At 38.7% G+C, this 23,025-nt stretch overlaps 1 protein-coding gene across 5 annotated transcripts in view; it reads right to left on the bottom strand.

Moving 5' to 3' along the window:
* The window catches only part of MTUS1 (microtubule associated scaffold protein 1), a 130,658-nt gene that overhangs the window by 74,230 nt on the left and 33,403 nt on the right, over nucleotides 1–23,025 (bottom strand). For 3 of the 5 annotated variants that reach the window (XR_011325746.1, XR_011325743.1, XM_069789149.1), the window contains exons 2-5: nucleotides 19,434–21,659; nucleotides 16,951–17,146; nucleotides 4,817–4,999; nucleotides 132–266 (exon numbers count right to left, since the gene is read on the bottom strand). Coding sequence is in view for 1 of the 5 variants with exons in the window: in XM_069789149.1 (XP_069645250.1) it covers nucleotides 132–266; nucleotides 4,817–4,999; nucleotides 16,951–17,146; nucleotides 19,434–21,485 (2,566 nt within the window). In the remaining 4 variants the exon portion in view is untranslated. The remainder of the gene's footprint in view (nucleotides 1–131; nucleotides 267–4,816; nucleotides 5,000–16,950; nucleotides 17,147–19,433; nucleotides 21,660–23,025) is intronic. The other 2 variants (XR_011325747.1, XR_011325748.1) reach the window with 2 other exon arrangements.

Raw genomic sequence — 23,025 nt, 5'->3', positions numbered from 1 at the left:
TACTCCCTCGCACTATTTTCCAAGACCACTCTTCAATAAAAACTGCTTCAGGAGGCAGCCACCTGCAAAAGTTAAGGTACTGTAACAGTAATAACTATAGTTCCACTCTATCTACAAACGGACTCATATACCTTTTGGAGTTGACTTCAACGAGTGAAATCTAGGTTTTGGTACAGCTTTCAAAGGGACAGATCCTAAAGTACCATTCTGGCAGTCTGGTTTTGCAGGCCATTCTCCATTCTTGATGATGACTGTGGCACTTGCAGCTGCAACACAGAACAACAAAGAATTTGCTCTAGACAGCGTCTAGTTTGGGGAAAATTAAATCCTAAAACAAGCCTTTTTTACCCGAGGCTAAAGTTAGGAGAAACACACGTTGGAATGAATCATAGAATAAAAATATTATGACCACCTCTGATTTCTTCAGTACAAAGAGACTGATGAACTGTAACAGAACAGCCTATGACTGTTACAAACACTTCTCAGAACCAGACATACAGCTTTGAACTATGTCTAAGAGGGGGATATGTATAGAAGTATATTGGTCAAGATACATAACTGGAAGCCTGATCTTGCTGTACAAAGCAAACGCAGAACATATTTCAAGTTTAAGCCAAGAAAAAGCATCATCAGTACAGAAGGACGTTCTGGTGACAGAATTGACTGTTAAAATAACAAAACCCAAATAAATGTCAGACAAATTCTTCACACAACACCTTCCCTTGTTCTCTCTCGTTTGAGAGCTGAGCGTGCTGTTTCAATAATATGGTGCACGCACCACCAGCAGACTCTACACCCCTTCCACCCTCCTTGTGGGGCACGAAAAAACATGTGAGCCCAACTGCGTTCACCAGCTACCAAACAAGTTTTAAGAAAGGTTCCTGTAGTCTCTGTTCATAACAGCAACCTCCTAAGTGACAGCAGACCTCGGAAGACTCCCCACCCCACAAGAGCTGATGTCATACAGCAAAATACTCCCTGCAAAAAGAGGCAGACAGACCCAAATTGGGAAAGGCAGGACAATAAGCAACTGCTACCTCATGTCAAAATCAGGTTTCCAACTAACAGGACAGTTGCTACAGAAGACGTTCTGTACCATTTCAAAGGAACTTGAGAGAGGTTTGGACTTATTGTCACAATGAAAGTTTTTCCTTGAAAAAAAAGAAAACCAAAATTTAGGGAAAGCATAGTTTTATTTTTCCAGAAAAAATATGAAAATACTTCTAAAGTAAGTATAGCTTGAGTACACTTTGGTTCAGGTACTGAAAAATTATATATACTGACACATTGAAGAGTAAGAAATTGACATTGCGTTTACCAGAGAAAGGAAAAACTAAGGCGGGGGAATAGTTTGTTACACTGTTGCTTTTTCTCTCTAGTCCTTTAAAGGGAAAAAAACAGGGGATGGAGGGGTGGGGGTGGCAATACCAGATTTGCCTCAGATAAGTGTTTTAATGAGGCAGGTTACCTTTAAAAAAAATGTGAACTACATGTCTAATATCGTTCATTAAAAATGGAACATACAGTCTTGAGATTATTTCAGTGTCTTTAAATGCACCAGCTTAAACCATGTAAGTTAACTACTTCAAAAAGATGCTTTTTGGCCACTAATCAATACATTTTCAACCACAGAAAGAGAGACAGAACTGCTTTCCCTTTTAGAAACATATGCAACTGTAGTCTCCCTCTTTGTTTTAAATAAAGTTGGAGCCTCTCTAAAGGCACAAAAGCTAAATATTTGCAAAGAGATCTATACATAAGGAACATTAGTATAACACATCAACAACACAGTTATTTTGCAGGAATCTCACCCTGCTCAACATCAGATTATTCAAATGACTTTGTTTCAGTAAAGCACGAGGCCTGAAGCAGTCCTTAACTTTTTCTGTAAAACACTAAACTACGGATTTCCGCTCAGAGTTCACAGCAAGCAGCTAACAACCACCTACAAACTGCTACGCTACCTTCTTCTGAATCAGAAGCATGCCATGGAAGTTAACACTTTGGGTAAGCGAGCACACTTCTGCTGCAGGACTAGTTAGGGTACTGTTTTGTCTAATTAGCTCTGGAGTCAGCTAACCAGGCTGTGTGCAGAAAAAAAGGCAAATTTGCAGAGTTTGGTCACTATATGATTCAAAGATGGTTATTCACAGGAGTAGCTACTGCAATCTTGATCAAAGACGGACAGGTATGAAGTGATCTTGCTCCAGCTAAGATCTAAAGGGCTTAAAAACACAACTTATTAAAAGAATTTAAGTATTGACTGTACAGAAATGCACCTCCAGGTCAATTGCTAGGATCAGCTTTTTAACTTCTGAAACACTACTTCTTTTATATGCAATTATTCTAATGCAATTCAAAGTTGGATTCTTGTTCTTAACCTCAGAGTTTAAACATTTCAGTATGTTCAAATGACAGTATCTTCAGCTCAGCACTGAAATTGAGAAGATTTCTCTACTGTTACAAATTCAGGTTTTCGATGCTCAGACTGACAGCTTGCATTCAAAATATGTTTTTATTAATAACAGCATTTCAAACTTCATGATTTCCAAACTTATAAAATAGTAAGTCTTTCTAGAGAGAAGAATCATAAAACTCCAGTGCTCATTAAACAAAAAAAATCCTAATGCTGCCACAGGAAATTACCAATCCAAGGACACCCCCTAACAAAGGGCTGAGCTGACACAGCAGGAGAAATGCTCTCTTTTTACATTTTTTTCTCTGCTAACACAAGGCAAACTCCTTAAGCAAAAAAAGCCAAGCGACTTCGTCAATTTAATACTGTTGACAGGACCGCAATAGATAGTCATAAATTTCATGACATTCACAGCATAAGCCTCCCGTCTTGGTCTTTGTGTGTCCTACCAATCTCATAAAAACATTTTAGGTTTACAAATATTTTTTTCCTGACATTATTTTATAGTAGACTAAATGAAAGAATAAAAAATAAGAACAGCACTACACTTAACATTAGAGTACAAAGTAAATTCATTAGTTCTTTCCAAATTGATTTGAAGTCATAAAAACTTCACTTTACTAACATATAATTCATATGTAACCTAAACTCATTGTACTCACAAAACCTGACCATCAGACATAAATCATTCTCATCAAGTGTAAGAAATTAACTAAAGAAAAATTATCTCGCAGAAAATCCGCAAATCAAAACATTGCATACATTTATCAACCTCCACAAAACAAAAAACAGACTTTAAAATAGAAATTAAAAGGAATACAACCTACTTCTTTTCCCAGTAAAGGTGGCTAACAAAGGAATAATACAAAAGCTGTAAGATCCCACCACCAGCAACGTCAGTAAGGTAATATCATAGTGGCTTCCTGAGTCAGTCGGTGGTGTTAGTGTAGAATTGATGAAAATAATAGGAGAAAAATTAGTTTCTGTGCAACTGCGGAGTCCTCCTGGTATAGTCATTTAAAAAAGATCAAAGCAACCTTAAAGCCAAAAAGACTGCAGCCATATTCAACCTCTCATATTGCTCTTGTTTGCTCTTCGTGAATCGGAGTGGAAAAAATTGTAAGCTTGAAGGCAGTGGACAAAACAGATTAAACCAACTAGCAAATCAGGCTAAATAAGGAGTCATCTGTTTAGATACTTAATCTGAATACGCTTCTTTGTTATGAAGCGATGACCCTTTCCTTTGTTACATGAGGGAGTAAAATGAAGAGAGGACAAAGCTGCTTAGGAATTCCAGATACAGTCCTAAACCTGAACAGCAAAAGTCAACATGGCTGTCACAGCAACCGAACCGACCTGATTACACAGAAACATGCACTGCATATTTTATTACACATACTCTTACTCCTTTGAGGAATATGTTAGGTCTTAGTTTTTTAATGAAGGCACTACAGGGGGGAAAAAAAAGAGCAAGAGAAATTTTAGTTATATATGTATGTATGCATATGCGCATACATAAACTATAGACATATGTTAAATCACAGTTCTCTTTTTCAGTCCATTGAAGACAGATTTAAATGGCATCTGGCACAAAGCAAAGGCCTTTGCCCAGTCTCCAAGATATAACAGATGATGCAATAGTAACAGAATATTTGAATGTACTCATTTGAATATGTATAGCTGGGAATACTAATGTCTGACAGTCAGTTGTGTATTATTTCCTTCATATTTTTGCCCCTAGAATTCCTACAACTGCTGGTACAGACCCTTTGTAGAGTTTCAAATCAAAGTGAGTTCTGTTATTTTTCTTCCTAGTTTTAATCAAGGTAGATTCCATTCAGGTCATACAGCAATGCTTAGTTACCTTAGAAATTATAGAAGTCTACCTGTGCAAAGTTTTACCTTCTAAAAGCAGTTTCTCTTAACTGCTTTTGATCTCGTCTACACATTTTGTCTTAAAACACTGAAAGCAGATATAACCTAGTTCAAAAAGAGCATTTAGTATCAAAAAACTCTAACGAGCTGTTCCAAATATTACGACAGGTAATCCATTCACACCATTCAGACTTATTTCTTATTACACTATATGTAAACACAGGGAAACTTTTGCTCAAGATGACCCACTCATTTTGTACTGTTTCAGAATGGAAGAGGAGCTGTACTGAAACCTCTACTCATCAAACAGAAGTCCAAGGCTCAAAGATCCTTCAGGTTGCATGTCTCAAGAAGGAAAGTTGTAAGTTAAGAGGCAAAAAGAATAAGACCTAGAACTAATAATAAGTAGTACAATGAGAATTAACACAGCCCTTTGTCAGACAGGACTCCCTTTGTGGGGATTTTTTTTTTTTCCAACAAGCAGCTGATGCTATCAGTTAAAACCCTAACCCTGAGGATACTTACAATTACTGCTGAAAAGACTTCGCTCACTCTGAGTGCTGCTGACTGAAGAGATGCTAGGTGTTCTCTCAAGCACTGATCTTTTGACAGGCACTTGGGATTTAGTGAGCGGTTTACCAGAGCTAGCCGAGGAGGCTGGAGAATTTTTCGGAGAGGCATGCTTCTCTCTTGGCAAAGATCCTATACCTGTCAATTGGGGGGAAGGGGGAGGGAGAGAAAAGAACAAAAGGAGCTGGAAAGAAGCTTAAACAATTGCTGCTTCTAAGTATATGCCTACAAGTAAAAAGATTTACACATAAAAAAACCACATATAAAAAGGCTTAATCTACCTCATATTGACATGGTAAAAAATGGTGTAAACACAGAAAAACAGTTCCAAGGATTTAAATCCCATTTTGCATATTGACCTCAGGAACAAATAAAGAGCTTTACAGACTGGCCTTCAAGGCAGACATTTGCACGCACAAGAAGTCTTTCTTGCATTTTCCTACCTCTGTGTATTATGGTTAGCTATACTGGCGATCCCATAAAAATATAACCTCCAGCTCAAAGACAATCCAAGAAAGATTCTTTTGTTTGTTCCCACCCCCAAAATGGAGATTTCCCCACACACCTTTGACAGGGAACTCTAAAAGATAGTATCTTTTCAAGGACAAACACAGCACAAGAGTATCAAATTGTGTTGTACTCACATAATATACTGAAAACTGACTAGTTCTGCAGAACTAGTTAAACAGCACTCCCTCGAACAAAGTTCTTCATGGCTAACTGGTGCAGACACATTTTTTGCATTAATAGCTGTTTTCATTTGAGCTTCCTGAATACAAATGCCCAATAGCTAAGGTAATCAAATAGGAAGTGTATCTATATAGGAGACAGGTGTGCCATCTTCAGATGGGAGCTTACTCTTGTACTACTAACAAAGCAACTACACTTTCTGCAAGAAAATTTGAGTTTAGTTAAATTATGCTTTTTGTTTATTTCTGAAAAGTGCACACCCAGATTAAAACTACAGTGGCCCAAAGGAAGTTATGTATACACAGATTTGTCTTGCCAGCACCGAGTTGACTCCTGTCAGCTTTGACATAAAGATCTTTATACAGTCCTCTGAATAAATATGGAAAAGAGTTTTTTTCATTTTTGTACAAAAACAAGAAGAGAGAGATGGAAGATAGACTTACTTTTTTAATATTTTGTTATTTATTATAACACAAGACATCTTACAAAATATCTTAACTTCTGATGTCACTACCATTTCAAGTCTGACAGACATAATTTATCTTACTTGAACAGATGACTACAGTGTTTCAGATTTGCCTTAGAACAATCAAGTTTCTATTTAAAGGGAATACCCACCCCTTTATTCTCATCACTATAAACCACATTTCAATTTTGCATAAGCTGTGTAAGAGACTGTTGAAATATGACAAAATTAGCTAGTAATTCCACTTTATTCAACATCAGTTTTGCTGCAGGATCTCCACTCAAATACTAACGACCAAGAAACCATCAATTTGCACTAAGGCCAAGAAAGCACGACATTAAGAGGATTACATTAAGATTTAGGCCACAAAACCACTTACACCCAATGTCTGCTTTTCAACAGTAGGTGGTGTGACAGGATTAGATAACTCATCTCAAAACGTCATGTATCAAGTACGCAAAAACAGGAACAGGACTAGTAGAGGAAGGTATGTCCAAGCTATTTCCTTTGGTTCAGATCAACTCAGTAACAAAAGAGAAAACCTACAGACAACATACACTAAGCATGCATTAGGATATTATATAATATTGGTCACTAAATATAATACACAAGCTTCAATGAGTCATTAAACATGCTTTATGTCAGACCTCTTGTTTGTCATTACTATGAAGAACTGTGATTCCACATATGGCTTTATTGTAACCTGGTATTAAATCTCTGAGACAAAATTATCAGTCGTATTTTAGAATTTTTTGTAAGTTACTGCAATGGACGCTTGAATATATCCAAGTCACTGAAGTGCATACAAACTTTGTCATGCTATGAGAATGCCACAAACCACAAGCTCACACTTACTGAAAACACCTCCGAAACACAGCACTCCAGACAACATATCTGAAATAATTTGTGTTTGAAAAAAAAAAGTCTGTGACATCTGAACTTCATGCAACAAATCTGACAGCTTTATAAGACTTTCCACGTTGTTTCATTAACAGATCAACATATCAGAAAAGAAATTAATCCAGACAAGTCAGAAATTCCTTTTCTAAATAGCCTCTCAGCAAAACAACGTGCAAAAACCAAACACCCTCCCTCCCCCCCCAAAAACAAACGAAAAAAGGGCTGCCATACAAACACTGCATGTTAAATTTGTATGACTTAGCAAGTTAAAGCTTTACATTTCAAAAGGCAGCTAGATGAACAAATGCAGCTTATCAGCTGCATTTTATTGTTTAAAGATGAGGATAGCATGCTTGATTGCTATTGTGCTGGATTCATCCAGTTCAAAAGGTACGGGAGCAAAACCCTGTTTTCTTCACAATGATTTTCACTCAAGAGGGGTCAAGGCAAGCATGTGAAAACATGCGGTCTCTTCTTGTACAGCATGTTCCGTACATATGATTTGCAGCCAGCCCGACTTCTCTGCACATGCTGAAATGCGGCAGTGCACTAAACCAGCTGTGAGCAAAAACCCATTCTGTGAGCACAGCAAAGTCTAGGATGTCCAGTTTCAGAAGCATGTCAAACGGATGACCTTTGACCTCCTCTTAGTTCTTCTACTCCTCAGCACGTTCCTATAAAGCTTCTATTAAAATAATTACTCAAGCACTCAAATACATTTTTCAAAAGCCCAGCTTGAGGGAGGATTTCTTTTAAGTTATGACACAAGATTATTAAACAAGTACTCATAAGTGTTACTTCAACTAATAACAATGGTTTTACAAAGTATTTTTGTAAGTATCATCCCCTAAGAAAGGAGTCACACAATTAAACGCAAAGGTTTTGAAGGCAGAAACAGGAAGATATGGTATATAAACAAAAGTACTGGAAACAAGCACAAAAGCAGGATATTTAGTGACCCATTATTATAAAGACAACAAGCAATAGCATCAAAGCAACAGGCTTTCATCAGTTGTTTAATCTAGTCACTGAAGTGGAATACTAGAAATATCACATTCCTCTACCGTGAAGTAACGAGTTGGCAATTCCTTAGAAAAAAGTCTCTATGCAACAACCACATTACTTCAAGTACGTTAAAGTATCTCTTGTATTGGAACAGAAACAAGCAAAGAACAAAACTCCTTTTTCAAGAATCTCTGAAGTCAGATTTCTTATCCTTACTCAAATACTCATCCTCTCAAATGAATCTCTCATAGGTGGTTATTGTCCAGAATAAATTAAGGCTTCCCTTCCCTTAAATAACACTGGGAGCCTAAAAAAAAAAAATCAAATTGAGAGAATAAATATACACTAGCAGTGGTGAACTTGGGACTTTGTTGACACCAGGCAGACTGTAAAGTTGAGTATGTATTCACCAGTTCTGATATTCAACATCCACCATTTCAAACCATATCTACACATTTCACATCTACAACTGAGCACAGAGCAATTGGCATTCATGGAGCTATACAACACCTGGAAATTGGGGAAAGGCTTTCCACCACTCAACAGAAACTTAGGGCAGACTAAGTGCAAAAGGAATCTTTGGAAGGATGCTTTTTATTGTTGTTTTTGTTTAACCCTAAAGCTAACAGTAACGGTTGGTTTGGCCTTTTGCTGCCTTATCTCTTGAGTATGTTTAATTTTGGATTTTTGTCTTATGCTTTTCTGATTTTTTTCCTGCAAGTTTAAAAATCCAGAGGGCTCTATTTTAGAAGTGCTAAACTTCTTAGCTTTTAAAAAAAGACAATTTTAAGCATGATGAAAAAGCCTGATCTAAGCCTATAGTACAAGGCCTTTGTAAAGCAAGGGGAGTAAACCTTCAAGAAAATATGCTATTTTTTGGCATCTCTTGAAAGGAGCAAGTAAATCGTGGAAAGACAAACTGGACTTTGGTATTGTTTCCAGTAGACCGATCTTAACATAGTTTTAAGATCATTTATGGTTACTATTTTGAGCACTGTAAAGCAGTAGCAGTACTAACAGATTTCTGACGGCTGCAAGCTCCCCGGGTTGCCTGATTAGCCATTCAGCAATATTAGTTATAGTATATTATGCTACACATATATCGGTGTTCCTTCAAGGAATAAAGAGTAGTTACAGCACATTTCATAATTCTACCTAAGATGTACAGATAATCTCTTTCTAGTTATCTCTCCCTTTTAAAGTCTCAAATTACTACCAAAATTACCAAAGAAGAGGCAGGACACAGTTCTGTTATGTTGCTAGTAATGCCTCAACTGCGAAAGAAACACGGACAAAGGCAGTGAATGTTAAGTTACTGCTGGATCTTGAAATATTTACATGAGATGGATTTATTTGTTTAGGGGATAACAGCCGATAAGAGAACAGTTTACATATTAAGGCAAGACCCAATTCCCCATCTGATGCAGACTTCCACAGTGTTGTTCCCATTCACCTACAATCCTTATGAAAGTGCTCCTCTTTGGCACAGGTATCAAGGAACCAGCAGCAAGCTAGCGCCAAAAACATAACAAGGCTGTCAGCAGCCATGCGGGTAGGCATTCATGTGTTCTTCCTCTTGCAGCTCAGTATTCTCAGAGTAAAACTGGAGAACTGATCATCAGTGCTACAGATCATTATATTAGCAGTTAACAACAACTAAACCAACCCTTTTCATTCTCTCAAATGCTCTCACTGTCAGAAGAGCAATTGGGGTATTTTCAGTTAGGGGGAGAGAAAGGGAGAGAACAACATTCATGTACGTCTACTGTTAAATTTCACTTTTTCCCCTTCCTATTTGGCCCAGTTTTGAAATGTGGCAGACTTCCTCCCAGTTAAACCCTTCCACGATCAGAGAGACTCCTCCCTTGCCCATATTCCCTCAAGGCTCAACGCCTTGCATGTGATCTCTCCAAGCACCTACAAATAGCCCTTCTCTTGCCCGGCCTCCAGTCCGAACTCAGTCCTGCCCTCCCACCTCCAGTACTGTCTGCCATCAAGTTGCCTGCCAGATTTACTCAATTTTAGGTTTTTCTTTTGTAGACTGAACTAGAGCAGCCCCATGAGAGACCATGTCCACATAGTCATGCTGTGATCTCCTACGACCCCAGGCAGAGCCAGTCTCCGGACAGCAAGTAGTTTTACATCAGCTTCCCAGGTAAGCTGCGCAGTGGTCGCAAAGCTTGCCCACTCCAGCTTTGCCAGGAGACTGTCGTAAGCTATTTGCATCCTGACTTAAGCAAACAAACCCCAACTGCTAGCTTTAACAGTTATTGGGGAAGTTCTGTCCGTTTAGGAGCAGTGGGCACAAGGAGAAGTCAAATCAACATACTACAAGGAAGGCTGAGACAGAAGAAAACCACCAACCGCATCTAATTGTGCTTTTCATTATTTGTCCAGCTCTTCATACCACGCACCCCTTCATGTTACACACTGAGAGTTTTTTGATAGGTTGCAGCTTTTATACCCACGTTATCTATAAACAAGGACTCCTGTTTCTCTCCTCCTTTACCTCTACCCTGAGAGAATTCAGAATTAACCAGTACAGGTCAAGAGTTATTTGAAGATACACCAGCATGTCCTTGCAAGTAAGTGACTAGGTACCAAGAAATTCCCCTGCAGGGAAATGGTACACACCTCACTCCTAAAGGAGGGTATTCTTATAGATGCATCCACATTTCTGACAGCATTGATATGTTGACTGTTAGTATCAGCCTCTGCAAGTACAATCATGCTTCTTGCTACAGGTATAATACATTAAAACCCTGATGGGCTAGTCACAAATCACCTGTAAAAAGTCTGGGAACATACGTGAAAACTTTAATTCCTTAAGTATGGTTGCTGATGGTGCCGGAAACAAAGCTGACAGGATGAAATGCTCCCTTTTGGGAGCCGGAAGTCAGAATACTGGAAATACCATAGACTTCGGAATAAAGATCATTTAAATTCATCTTCAAATGTTTCTAACCCCACCCTTCTCCCCCTAACCCCCAAAAACTCAGAAGACCACACACAATCATACCAAACCAGAGATAAATCAATCAACTTGCTTTGAAATCATTCATTATAACAGATCCCATATTACCTCACAAACAAAACCCCTTCTGCTTTTACTCATTTCTCATGGTCATTTTGACTTATAAAACTAAATAGGAGAGAGTTTATTCCAAATGGGTGTTTTTATGCTGAACCCTATGTAAGGCTTGTAAAACATGAGCAGTATCTATCCCATGGTGAGAGCTCCTTGTTAATGAAAAGTAAAAAAAGAAAGAGGTGTCAAAGTTATAGCAAGTTTTTCTACTAGTGTATATAGCCAAAGCTAAAAGCAGATTGACTAAGCTGAATTCAGATTACATGATTTTATAGCTCCTTTCTGGCTTCAAATTGTGAATTGACCATTCTGTACCTGAATGACCAACAACTGGGGCAGAGGCTTAGAGGTCAATACTTGGCACAAGGATATATATTGCTCCGGGCAGCTGCCAGCAAACCATTCCTGTTGAAGATGGCCAGGAAGTGAGGGCAAAGTGGAATGAGAAACATTACCAGGGAAGTCCAACTCAAGCAGTCGGAGAAGGGATGACCTGCAAGGCTCCTAAGCCCTCACAACTTACACTGCTTTCTGAGCTCTCACAAACTGAACAGCTTGACAAAAGTCCTTTCAGATACATTGCATATGTCTTCCCCCACTTTATACTGCAAATTAAAAGAAAACTGGTTATGAGATACACAGTCACTATGCAGTGGAGCTCTCTGGGTGAAGATGACCGAAGAGGGATTATAGACAAGCTTTATGTCATACTATAGACTACAGACATTATGCTCCATGGAGACCCATGTATTGGTTTCCTCCCTCCTACACCTCTGAAAGGGAATATGGGAGTTTTAAGTTCACTTTTAACACAAGCTTTAATTACTGTAATGAAGCCCTACATATGCATTAAAGAAAGGGAAAAGGGGACCAAGTAATCTAGACTCATAAGTACAAATAATGATCTTGGACAAGCTAGTGTATGAGGAACCTCCTTTTAGGATCCATAAAAAAAGCTAGCTGTTCTGCGAAACTAAAAACAAAAAGCATAAAAAGACTGGTTGAAACTAAATTTTAAGCATTATTTGTGGACCCTGGTGCATTTCAATTTGTTCATGAGAAAGTATAAGGTTATCCTTACAAGTAACTCTCCACTCCAGCATTTTAAGAAAAGTCCTGACTGTTTCAAGGCCAGAGAACCTGGAAGTTATGTTTGCCTTTTAAAAATATTCTGTTTCCTCTTGACAATCCAACTTTAAGAGAGTCACATGGTAGATAGCAGGAATGATGCAAGCTGACAAGTGATTTGCAGTAACCATGTTTGGTTTAGCTCCTGGTTCAGTGTCAGAACAAACTCAAGGATTGTGGAATGCCTACTGGAACTGAACTGTTTTGGTTCTGCTTCACTAGTATTGTGAAGGGCTATACCAAAAAGTCCTGAATTATCAAGTTTATATATGTTTCCAGCTGTATGAAAACCCACTGAAGCCATTTGGTTTCAATTTTCCATCTGAAAAGCCTTTCTTTGTGCAATAAACAGCAACAACATGGCCTGTTCTGGTTTTAACTTCGGAAGCTTCTCCGAATTACACGTTTAAGTGTAAGATCAAGCCAAAATTCAAGCGAAGGGATTCAGCAATTATGAACTAACAAGCAAATCAGTATTTCAAAGTATCACTAAACCTGCTGTGGTCGAATGCAACTTAAAACATAATTCCCCATATGCTATAGGAAATATTTTTCCAGTGCTTCAGTTAGTTGCAGAACACCAGAAAAGTCCTTCAGTATGTTCAACTTTTTATAATGAAAAGGTCTCACTTGTCCAAAATCTTCAAGGAAACACAGAATTCAGGCTGTCGAGCTTCTCCCTACCCAAACTTTCATTACTCTAGTTAAATGCTATGAAAATACTAGCAAAAGAAAGAAGGAACACCACTGGATTGGACTCATGGAAAAGGTAAGTAAAGCACAGGGCCATAACTCTGCTAATTGGATATCAGTGACTTAAATCAGAGACAAAATGGTACCCAGAATGTCAGAAATAACTGTCAGACAGTGAAAGACATTTTGGTTATGAAGATGATTTACATAGCTTCCCTTAATTTCTAGAAGTCTTTAACAGTAAGTAGACAAATAATATTTTTGATGCTTTCATATCTCCAAATAGTTTCAATTACACAGAACTTGACAGAGCTCTCATAGTTAAGATATGAACAACAACGTGAAGTTTCATATAGTGGGAACCAATTTAAAGCAATGGTGTAATTTTAAGGCAGAAGCATAGGTGAAGCATTAGCATATCAGAAATCTTACATGCAAGTAAAGCTCCTTTCTTACATACTTCATACTTACAGGTAGGTTTTAGTCAGCAATAAGAGAAAAAAGGCAGTGGTGGGCATTTACATTTTTAGATCTAAAGTAATTTATATCCCTATTTTATGCTGTTCAAACACAAATCAAACAATTTCCTGTGGCTCAAACTGTCACAGTGCTTCCATCCAACTGCATGGGTGGTAACATGCGGTTGCTGGGGCAGGCTGACTGTAGAACTTGGAGTCATGTTCCATGGGACCACCAAAGCTCCTTGGCTTCTCCAGTCCCCTTCCACCCCTCCCTTCAAGTGAGAGAAAGACATGAGTCTTCCCAAACTGTAATACCTCAACTATTAGCAGGCTATTATTCCTCCACAGTAGTTATGTAAATCCAACTAGAAGGCTGTATGCATTTGCTGGGAACAAAAACAATGGTTGCTTTCATTTCAGGACTGGTTCAAAGTCCTGAACCAGGGCTCCAAAATTACATACGCCTTCCAGTAAAAACCAGGTAACTCAAACACCTTACTCTCTGTTTTGAATTCTAATAAATATTTTCACTGATAGAAAACTAACATAGCAAAAGGCATACTGCCTTTCATCCAGTACTACAGAAACCTGCACACACCACCATGGCAAAATTAGCTGTAGAGAATTAAGATTTTTGTTTGAGAATGAGTATGTGATTGCAAGTCATTCTTATGGAGAAATGGAGACAAATAGTTACAGAAATCATTTTGAGGCGTCTAGCTTGCAACTGTGACCCAATTTCTAGATTTGCTGCAGAAATGGGGCTTCACCATTTCACAAACCACTTTGGTACACTGAATCAAACTGGGCTCACCTTTTAGAGAACCAATTTTTAATTCAGCAAAAACTCCCAAGTTCCAGCCAAGATGCACCAATACTGGTGAACAGTGGTCAGCAACCATTTTGAAATAAATAAAACAGTTATTTCTAGCTTAACATGCTCTGCAAATAACCTCACAAAAATATAATGTTTGAGATACAAGTTTCCTCTCATTCTGTTATCTCCTGTTCAGGAGAAGATGAGGGAATTTCCTTAGAACACATGCTTCTTACTGGGTTAGTGTGTTACCACTCAAAACTTAAGGTTTACATTTACAAGTGAAAAAAATTACCAAAATCTCAACTCCTGCCAAGTTGCAAGGATCTCATAACTGGTGTTTTATACAGGGCATGTTTTTCTTTTATTTCTTGGTTGTAGGGGAGTTTCCTGCTTCCCACTCGAAATGACAGTGCATGATACAATCCACTGTTCACAAGCTCTTGATTATTCTGGGAATAATACATATACTAATACGTTTTGGACAGATAGACTGCTACTCTCAACACACAAATGTGAGGGATGACACAGAGCTATACCATCACTTCTCTTGCTCAGAGTATTTAATGGACTCACTACACTGTCTTCCTGCCCAACGATCCAAATACAGCCAGCAACTGGTTAAGAATCAGTTCCATTTACGTTAGTACCTCAGGAAGCAATGACGTCGTTAGGATTTGGACATTTTTAAGACTCAGCTTGACAAAGGCCTGAACAACCTAGTCTGAATTCAGTGCTCACCCAGTTATAGGCGGGGCAGGGCTGGACTAAGTGACCTTCAGAATTCCTTTCCATCCTGGATTTAGCTAGTTTGTCTGTAGTCTGGAGAAATCCTGACAGCAAACAACTGTACAGCTACCAAGTTATTTATCTGTACTGTTGGAATTATACCAAGGCACAAGTGTAATACCAAAGTGTTCAAATTACTTAACTGGAAGAAATAGTTATTCCCTACAGGAAGGCTTTAGCTAAAACTGATAACTGGGTTTGGTTTACAAGCTGCCACTTGGCCACAGTAAGTGTATGTACAGTTTTACTTGAAAACTTTTTAAAACAGATGAGGTAAGCAGCAGTAGATAGGGTTTTACCTGAAAGGTGTGGTTGCAGGGCTTTGGCAGCAATACCAAGTAATTCCTACTTTTCCCCATCCTTGCTTCTCCCACCCCATACTCCCATCCTCCTGATTTGCATCAGTACCATGTTTAGCAGGGAACAACAAACCATGTTTAAGCACTCCCTTGGCAAGGGATAGGGGAAGTTAACTTGATATAGTTTAATGTATGAAATCCTACTTTGTAGCACCAAAGTGCTGCATAAGCAAAATGAAAGGTAGAATGTGCTAGGAATAGGGCGCATTGGCGGGGGGCTGGGTAGAGGGCATGGAGAAAGAAATTCTTCTCGTGCAGCATTAAAGTTCCAGTCTCATCAGATCATAGCATGAGTTTGAAACATTGAGGTGCTGCTTCATGCTTTTACCTTAAGCAGCCTTTTTCCAACAGGAAAAGTTTGGAAGGTATTCTACTGGCTACCATAATTTCAATATACAATGAGTTAAGGAATGACAAGTTTAGCTAAAGAAACTTGGGGAGTAAAGGTTTTTATTTTTCAACAGCAAGTGACTTCTGCTTCTTCTGAAATTGCATCTGATTTTCTCCCCCCCACACACCTTTTTTATGAAGGGAAGAAGTTAGTCCCATAACCCAGCCATGCTTACATTTATTTCTAGTGATGGTGTCATAAATCTACTCTGGCTTAATAATCTAAGGGACAAATACACATCTACATCTATATCCACCTCAGTTCTTCTAAGAGCATAATTACAGATAGAAAAGCTCTGAATTGGTATTTAGAGAGGTGATGAGTCTTCCAAGAAATTGGTGGCTTACAGGTAGGTACCTAGTTCACCGAGCAAGTCCCTTACATTACCAAGGCTCAAGTCAGAGAATAGCCTATATCCACTTTCTTTGAGGGACTCATCCCATAAGGGACTACACATACAGATTTTATCACACTTCACCCCTGTATATAATTAAGAGGAGTACTTTGGACTGTTTTATAATCTTAGATTGAGTGGGTTAAAAAAAAAGAACAGGTTTTACTGGGTATAGCTGGGTGTGCACACTTACCAAATTACAGTGTATTGTAGTGTAGTCATTTATAGCCAGGCTGCCTTTGCAATTAGCTATACTGCCACACTTGGTTAAAAAAAGCACATAACCTGCAAGAGCATTTCTGAATCTCTACAATACAATTACAGAATGTAGTTTCCAGTCACCAGACAGCAGCCTACAGACTAGATGTGAAATCTACCCCCCCCTTAGTATTAATCAGTCCGAGCTTAATTAGCAGCTCAAGCAGTAGTCTCTCCTTCAACTATGTTCTCCCCTTTCTAGAAACTATAGAGCTATACTAAAATTAGGTTGAATAAAATATGTTATTCCTGTTGGGATAGCGTACAGTTGCTCATCGTAAATGCTTTGTACCTGAGCTTTGCAGTTTCTCCTCTTCACTTTTACATTTTTCAAGTAATTGTAGTTTTAATTCTGCAAAGTACTGTCATATAACCAAACTATAAATAATAATATTTAAATATTTTTTTCTTCTAACACCACCACACCCTCCTAAACACATTCCTTATAAGAGGAGATTTTACAATAACGAGGTGTAACCTGTCTTCCCCCCCATTGTACTAGCAATTTGTAATTTAGATAGAATCATATTTAGCATCAAAAATACAGCTCTGTACCATCCTAAAAGTTCTGTCAGAATGTACATTAAATATGGTATCTTAATTTTAAGAAACTGGTTAAGTGGTAGTATTCCAGTGAAAAATTCTCTTACCAGAGCTTGATGACAGAACAGCTCCTTTGTGGGAAGGTGCTTTAATTGTGCTGATAGTTTTATTTTCACACCCTCTCTTCAAGGGCAACACAGGTGGAACCATTTTAACCTTGGGAGCTGATACACTTCGTAGAGTGATTGGGCCTTTCTTCAGTATGTTTCTCCCTTGTGTTGTCCCATCTTTCACAGAAGGCATCTGTTTTTTAAAAAACAAAAACAAACAAAAAACAACCAGAAAAAAACCAAACAAACAAAACCAAAAAAAACCCAAACAACCACACACCACCACTCTGAGAAGCTGACGATCTCCCTTTCCAGCATCTGTAATGAAATACTGCCCACACAGGTAAGGGATATGCTTAGCTGTTCACTGTCATATTGTTCACATTTGCAGTTCAGAACCTCAATAATCATCTCCTGAATGGCCTTCAGCAACACAAAACTATTAGTTTGAAGCTAATCACTGGTAATGACAAACACTAAAGAGGTTACAGAGGTCATTTTACATCAGGATTTCTTCCTCTTCCTCCCCAAACTCTAATTAAGCCATTCAATTACATGACTGCACCTAATCTCAAGACAAATTCTTTACCAAGCAACTACACAAGTTAGTTGTCCTGTACCACCTGAAACATCACAGCCCTTACAATGGGTTTCCTGGTCTAGGTCTTACATTACAGCACAGAAACAGGTTAAAATCTTTCATATTCAGGTGCCATAGATAAAAGAAATTCAGGAGTAAACCCAGGAGGACAGGTTTAAAATAACTGGTTTATATGTAGCACTCATCAACCTTTCATACAGAATTCTTGATCCAGTTTATGTAGACACTAATTCATGACCACTCATGCTGTAAAGTTAAGCTTATGAAGGTAAACTCATAAGAATGTACAGCTCTTCACATGCTTTTCTGTAACTCAAGCCGATATGCAGCAATTTGGTCATATTGATGCACTTTGTACTTTTGACTCCAATCCTCATCTTCATTTTCAGAAGTTCACCCGTACTTTTCAGAAGACCGCTTGTTTATATCTGATTGGTCTACTCCACATTTTACAGAATTTGCTCTATTGATTTTCCAGGTACCAGCAGAACAATTACTATCACAAAGGTTTCCATCTTGGCAGCAGGGTGAATTAAAAGCATTCTCTCCAACCCTCAGCAGCAACAGAAAGGACTGAAGCAGAATCCAAGCTCTGAAAGACTTTAGAACTAAAATAGACCATCCTTGCTTTCATGTTCATTTCGGTTTTCAAGTTAAATTATTTATCATAATAAATAATGTTATGTACTAATTTCTTGTGTAATGTTTCAAAAATGAATAGCTGCTTCTGTTTTGCCTTAAGTAGCTCCCTCTGTATACTGAGCTTTACTGGAGCTTTTCTGGCCAATCAGTAAAGCCCAACAAAAATTCAGACAACGCCAGTTTTACCGGTAAGAGCTGCTGCCTCCATTTCACCAATTTAACATAAGCTATTGAACCCACAAATGAACAACAGGTGGGACTCTATATAGCATCAAGACCCCATCTCTGTGTCCCTACCATGCCTCCTGAGATCTTGGTCGGCCCAACCCCAAAGCTCTTCCCTCTTTTCCGCACCGTTCCTTTTCTTTTAACCTTCTTTCAGAGTGTTTGAAAGCAGCACATTTCTCCTGACAGGCAGCTGACTCATCTGAAAATATTTCCCAACCAACCAGCGCACGCATACCTCCCGGCCAGGAAGTTTGCACCTTCCAGCTGGCTGACTGCCCAAAACCAGGTATATGCCCTCCGCATGGGAAATATTTCCTGGCTACTCTTAACTACTCTAATGAGTCCCAGTTCTACTTCAAATAAACAAACTCCCAAATTATTCAAAGCAGACAGTTAAATTAAGATGTTAAAAATAAAATGCTTGACCAACTTGTTCATCTTTGAGTTTTGTGCCATTTAATAATATTGTTAATATATGCACAACATTTCTGTAAGTAAATTTTTAAAAGTGTAATTTAGTTCTAAAGCATGTTTTGAAAGAAAAGAAAATACTGAAAACAGCAATTTACCTCTAATGTCTATTTAAAGTTACAGCACCACTAGAATTATCTTGATAAAAGCACATATTAAAGCTATATTTAGAATAGCTTCACCAAGTTACGTTATGCAATTTTACCAGTTTGACTAAATTAGGACTTGTTTGCTTTTATTAGAAATCTTACCAAATGTATTGTCTTAAAAAGACTTTACAAAAAAATTTTTTAGACCATGGAGTACGATGAAGGCTGAAGATATTAAATTGCACTTGAGGCCAAGTGCGACCAGTCTGCAAAACAGTATTTCTTCACTCCCTTTATTAGGGAGAGACTTCACCTCAGAAATCAACACTACAGTTACATTTGTAGACACAAAACCCACTCCCTAATTTCCATTCAACACTTTGCAATGCAGAAGTCCCTTTTTCCAAATGTACAAAACATAATTAAGTATGGAAAGAAGAAAAGCTTACCAGAGGAACAGAGTGCAGGTCAAATGTTTCATTTGCCACATCTTTTATCAAGGCTGCTTCCACAGGAATTCCCATATTGCTGCTTTGCTCCTTTTCATCTCCAGTCGGGTAGATGTTTTGAGCACAGGGCTGCATTAAAGAGTTTGAACCTTCCATTTTCTCATTCAGCATCTCCTCTGAGTTCTCTACACACATTGGAAGCGCAGCAGAAACCAAGGAGCATGCCGAATGGGTAGAGCTTTCTTTGCCAACGTCTTCCGGATTCTGCTTTAATGCAGGTGTCTTTGAAGCCTTGTGGGAAGCGTTTCTGGGATGTGTTGTGGCATGTACGACTTGGCTAGTGAAGAGGTGTTTGTTAAGATGTAGCTTATGGGGCTTATGCACAGGCAATTCCACTTTAGTATCTTTAGCTAGATCCATTTTCTTTTTCAACACTTTTACAGAGGGGGACAACTGCCTTGGGGAAGCAACCAGTGAAGATGAGACAGCTGATAGTTGGGGAGACTGGGGAGACCGTTTTAATGCTGCACTGTCTCTTGACTGTAGCACAGGTCTAGAAATAACCTTTGGCTTAACGTTTTTGAAATTAGGTTTGGGAAAACTAACAATCTCAGATTTCTTCGCTTTGGTAATTGTTGACACAATAGGAGACCTGCCCACTGGTTTTCCTGCAGTTTGACCTGAACTAGCTTTAAGCGAAGGCCTTTTATTATGTCCTCCTACAAACACATCTTTTGGTCTTGGTTTAGGAGACTTGCCTCCAAGTTCTGCCAAAGCTGAAACAGAAAAAGTTGTATTTTGTGACCGTTCTTTAGGGGTTGAAGTACATAGAACAGAATCGCTTTCATCAGCCACAGGACTGAAGACCACAAAAGTTGCTTCGCATTTCAGGTCAGGCATAACAGTCCTCTTTAATTTTGGTACACTGCAAGATATGAAAGTGGTGTTGTGCATATCCTGAAGAGCAGCATTTCCAGAGATACTTTGTTCTTTGGTTAAGGGTTCACTGGTTTTCTTTGATACTTGTTCTCCATCCATTTTATCTACTGGGAGAAGGTGCACATTATTTACAGGACTATCCACGCATGTTTCAACATTGGAATTAGCAGTTTCATCATAGTCAGCGGCATCCTGCAAGGATTTCACTTGGTGACCTTCATTAATATTAATGCATAGTGATAATGCATCTCTCCTGTAAGGATCCATACATCCAGCAGCTAGTTTTACAGACTGTGCTTCTGTTTCCTGTGATTCTTTATCAGTCTTGTTAGTGTTTTTTAGATAGTGTTCGACACCTGCAGAGGCAGGATGACATACTTCAAGTTCCGAATAGGCATCTGGACTTTCTGAAGCCACTATCATAGTGGAGAAATTAGGTATTCTTTCTGAGCTGGTTCCATCAAATTTCTCTCTGGTACATAATTCAGAAGAGATTAGCATTTCCCTCAGATGCATGTCATCATTTTGATCAGTTCCCAGAGTTTCACCTATGACATTAGTAACAGCCAATGTGCTCAGGTGGCAGCATGCCCTGTCATTTATCAGGGAGTGTGTGTTCTGCTCTGAAGCAGGAAGAGGTAATACACATTTAGAGTCAGTCTGACTACAAGGCACTGATTGTTTGAAACTCTGATCTTGCATTTTTGCCATAGCAACGTTACCTTTCAGTAATTCTGTTGTTTCTTTCAAGTCACAGTTCAAAGCATATACACAAGTCTGTTCAGTCACAGAAGACTTGCATGGAGCATCTGCATCTCCCAACAGAGCTCCTGTGCAGTTGTATTTACCAGGTGCCTTCTGCAGATTAAGTGCTTCAATACACTGCTGTTTTAAAAAAGTACTTCTGAAGTCAATTTTCTTTTCAAGAATGGTATCATCTTCATGTTCAGTCACTATACCTTGGTCAGTTGAATTACCATATATCTTGGTGGCACAATTCTTTGTGGAAGGTGTAGCTCTGTCACATGCGTAGTTATTTCTATTTTCATCCCTTATAAGTAAGGAAGACTTCAAGCCATTCTTTGCTTTGTCGTCTGACTTTTCAACATTCATTTTGAAGGCTAAATTTTAACCTGTTTTCATTTTATACTTTTTTAAAATCTCAGAGAATGCAGATTCTTCTGAACTTTGCAGAAAACAGCTTTTCCCTGGAATGTGTCAACTGTCCTGAAAGATATTTAAAAAGTAGTTCTTTGTTTTCATGTTTCCCAAGAGGATTCAAAAGTTCTGGAATTAAAAATAAATTAAAAACAATTAGCCAAAACAGGATTTTAAGACAGTAAGCATTCTTAAGCTATCAGTCTTTGAATCAAGTGCAGCCATTTTGACCAACTTCCTTAAGCAAATTAGGCTTTTACAATGATGCCATCCATGCATGCTTACCTTCACAAGCCATTTCCGCCTCCCAGACTGCCAAGCAACTTTTGAACCCTTTGGTCAGTTGCAACTAAGTGTGACTTTAGGTTTTCATTTTCAGATACCTGGCTTGCTTGGCTTCCAGGCAAGCAAAGGAAAAACCCAAAAGATTTGGCTCAACAGGAAAAAGGTATCCGAGGGACAACATGATAGAATGAACCATCATTTTTCCCTCTTCCAATAGCAGGTACCCAACAAAAGGGCATGGTTCCTCACACAGTGTGTAGTGAAGCTATGAAGCTTCTTACTGCACGGTGCTTGCAAGCCAAAAGCTTACACAGACTTAAACACAAGCAGCTAAGAGCCATGTAAGAAAAATCTGTCCAAAACTGAGTACCAAACTGACTCAAGAATCTCTCAGTCACAAGTCGCAAGCAGCTAGGAGAACTCTAGGGAAGAATCACTACACACTCATCCTGTTATTATACTCTTCACTCAGCATTTAGCCCTGGTTACTGCTGGAAACGGGACACAGCATTAGGTGGATCTTTAGTCTGACCATATCTGGTCACACCTATGTTCTTATGTACAAGTTTGCATGAAGAGAGGAAATTGAGAGAGATCTAAATTGTAATAATGATGAAATGCTACTGTATAAGCTCAGGTCTAGAACAGACACCAGAGCAGCAACATAGGAACAACCCCTAAGAATCCCAGTGAAGAAAAGCTTCAGTGTTCATCCCTTGATGCACATAGCAAAGAGCATTAACAACGCCATACAGAAGTTTTTCTCTGCACTGAAGGCCTCCTTCCTGCCTTTCAAGGAAGCAATGCACATCAGAGGCAGCTCAAGATCTTCAAAGAGTTGTCTTAAAGACATCTGACCTGAAATAAAGAGAAGACGGGGAGGTTCATAATCAGCTCTGGGGTTACAGCAGTACACTACTCCAGTGCTGCTGGGGTAGCCAACAGATAGATGCATGAGACCCCTTCAGAGTCACTGGAGAGCAATTCCTTACACAGCAACAGCCTCCGTCTTCTATAAAGATGACACAAGATTAGCCAAGTGGGGAAACAATTGCAGCACCATCTCCAGCAGAGCAGAGCCACGTATCCTCACCCAAAACCCTACAGAAGCAGAAGAGGATGGAGAAACAACCAAAAAACTAAAGAAAAGGCCTTGCGACGTATAAGGACAAGTTCCTAGCAAGCACTAAGACTGCACCCAGGTACCAAA

Source organism: Haliaeetus albicilla, chromosome 1, assembly GCF_947461875.1.
Source record: "Haliaeetus albicilla chromosome 1, bHalAlb1.1, whole genome shotgun sequence".
Classification (NCBI taxonomy): domain Eukaryota; kingdom Metazoa; phylum Chordata; class Aves; order Accipitriformes; family Accipitridae; genus Haliaeetus; species Haliaeetus albicilla.
This window is presented reverse-complemented; position numbering and strand designations above follow the sequence as displayed.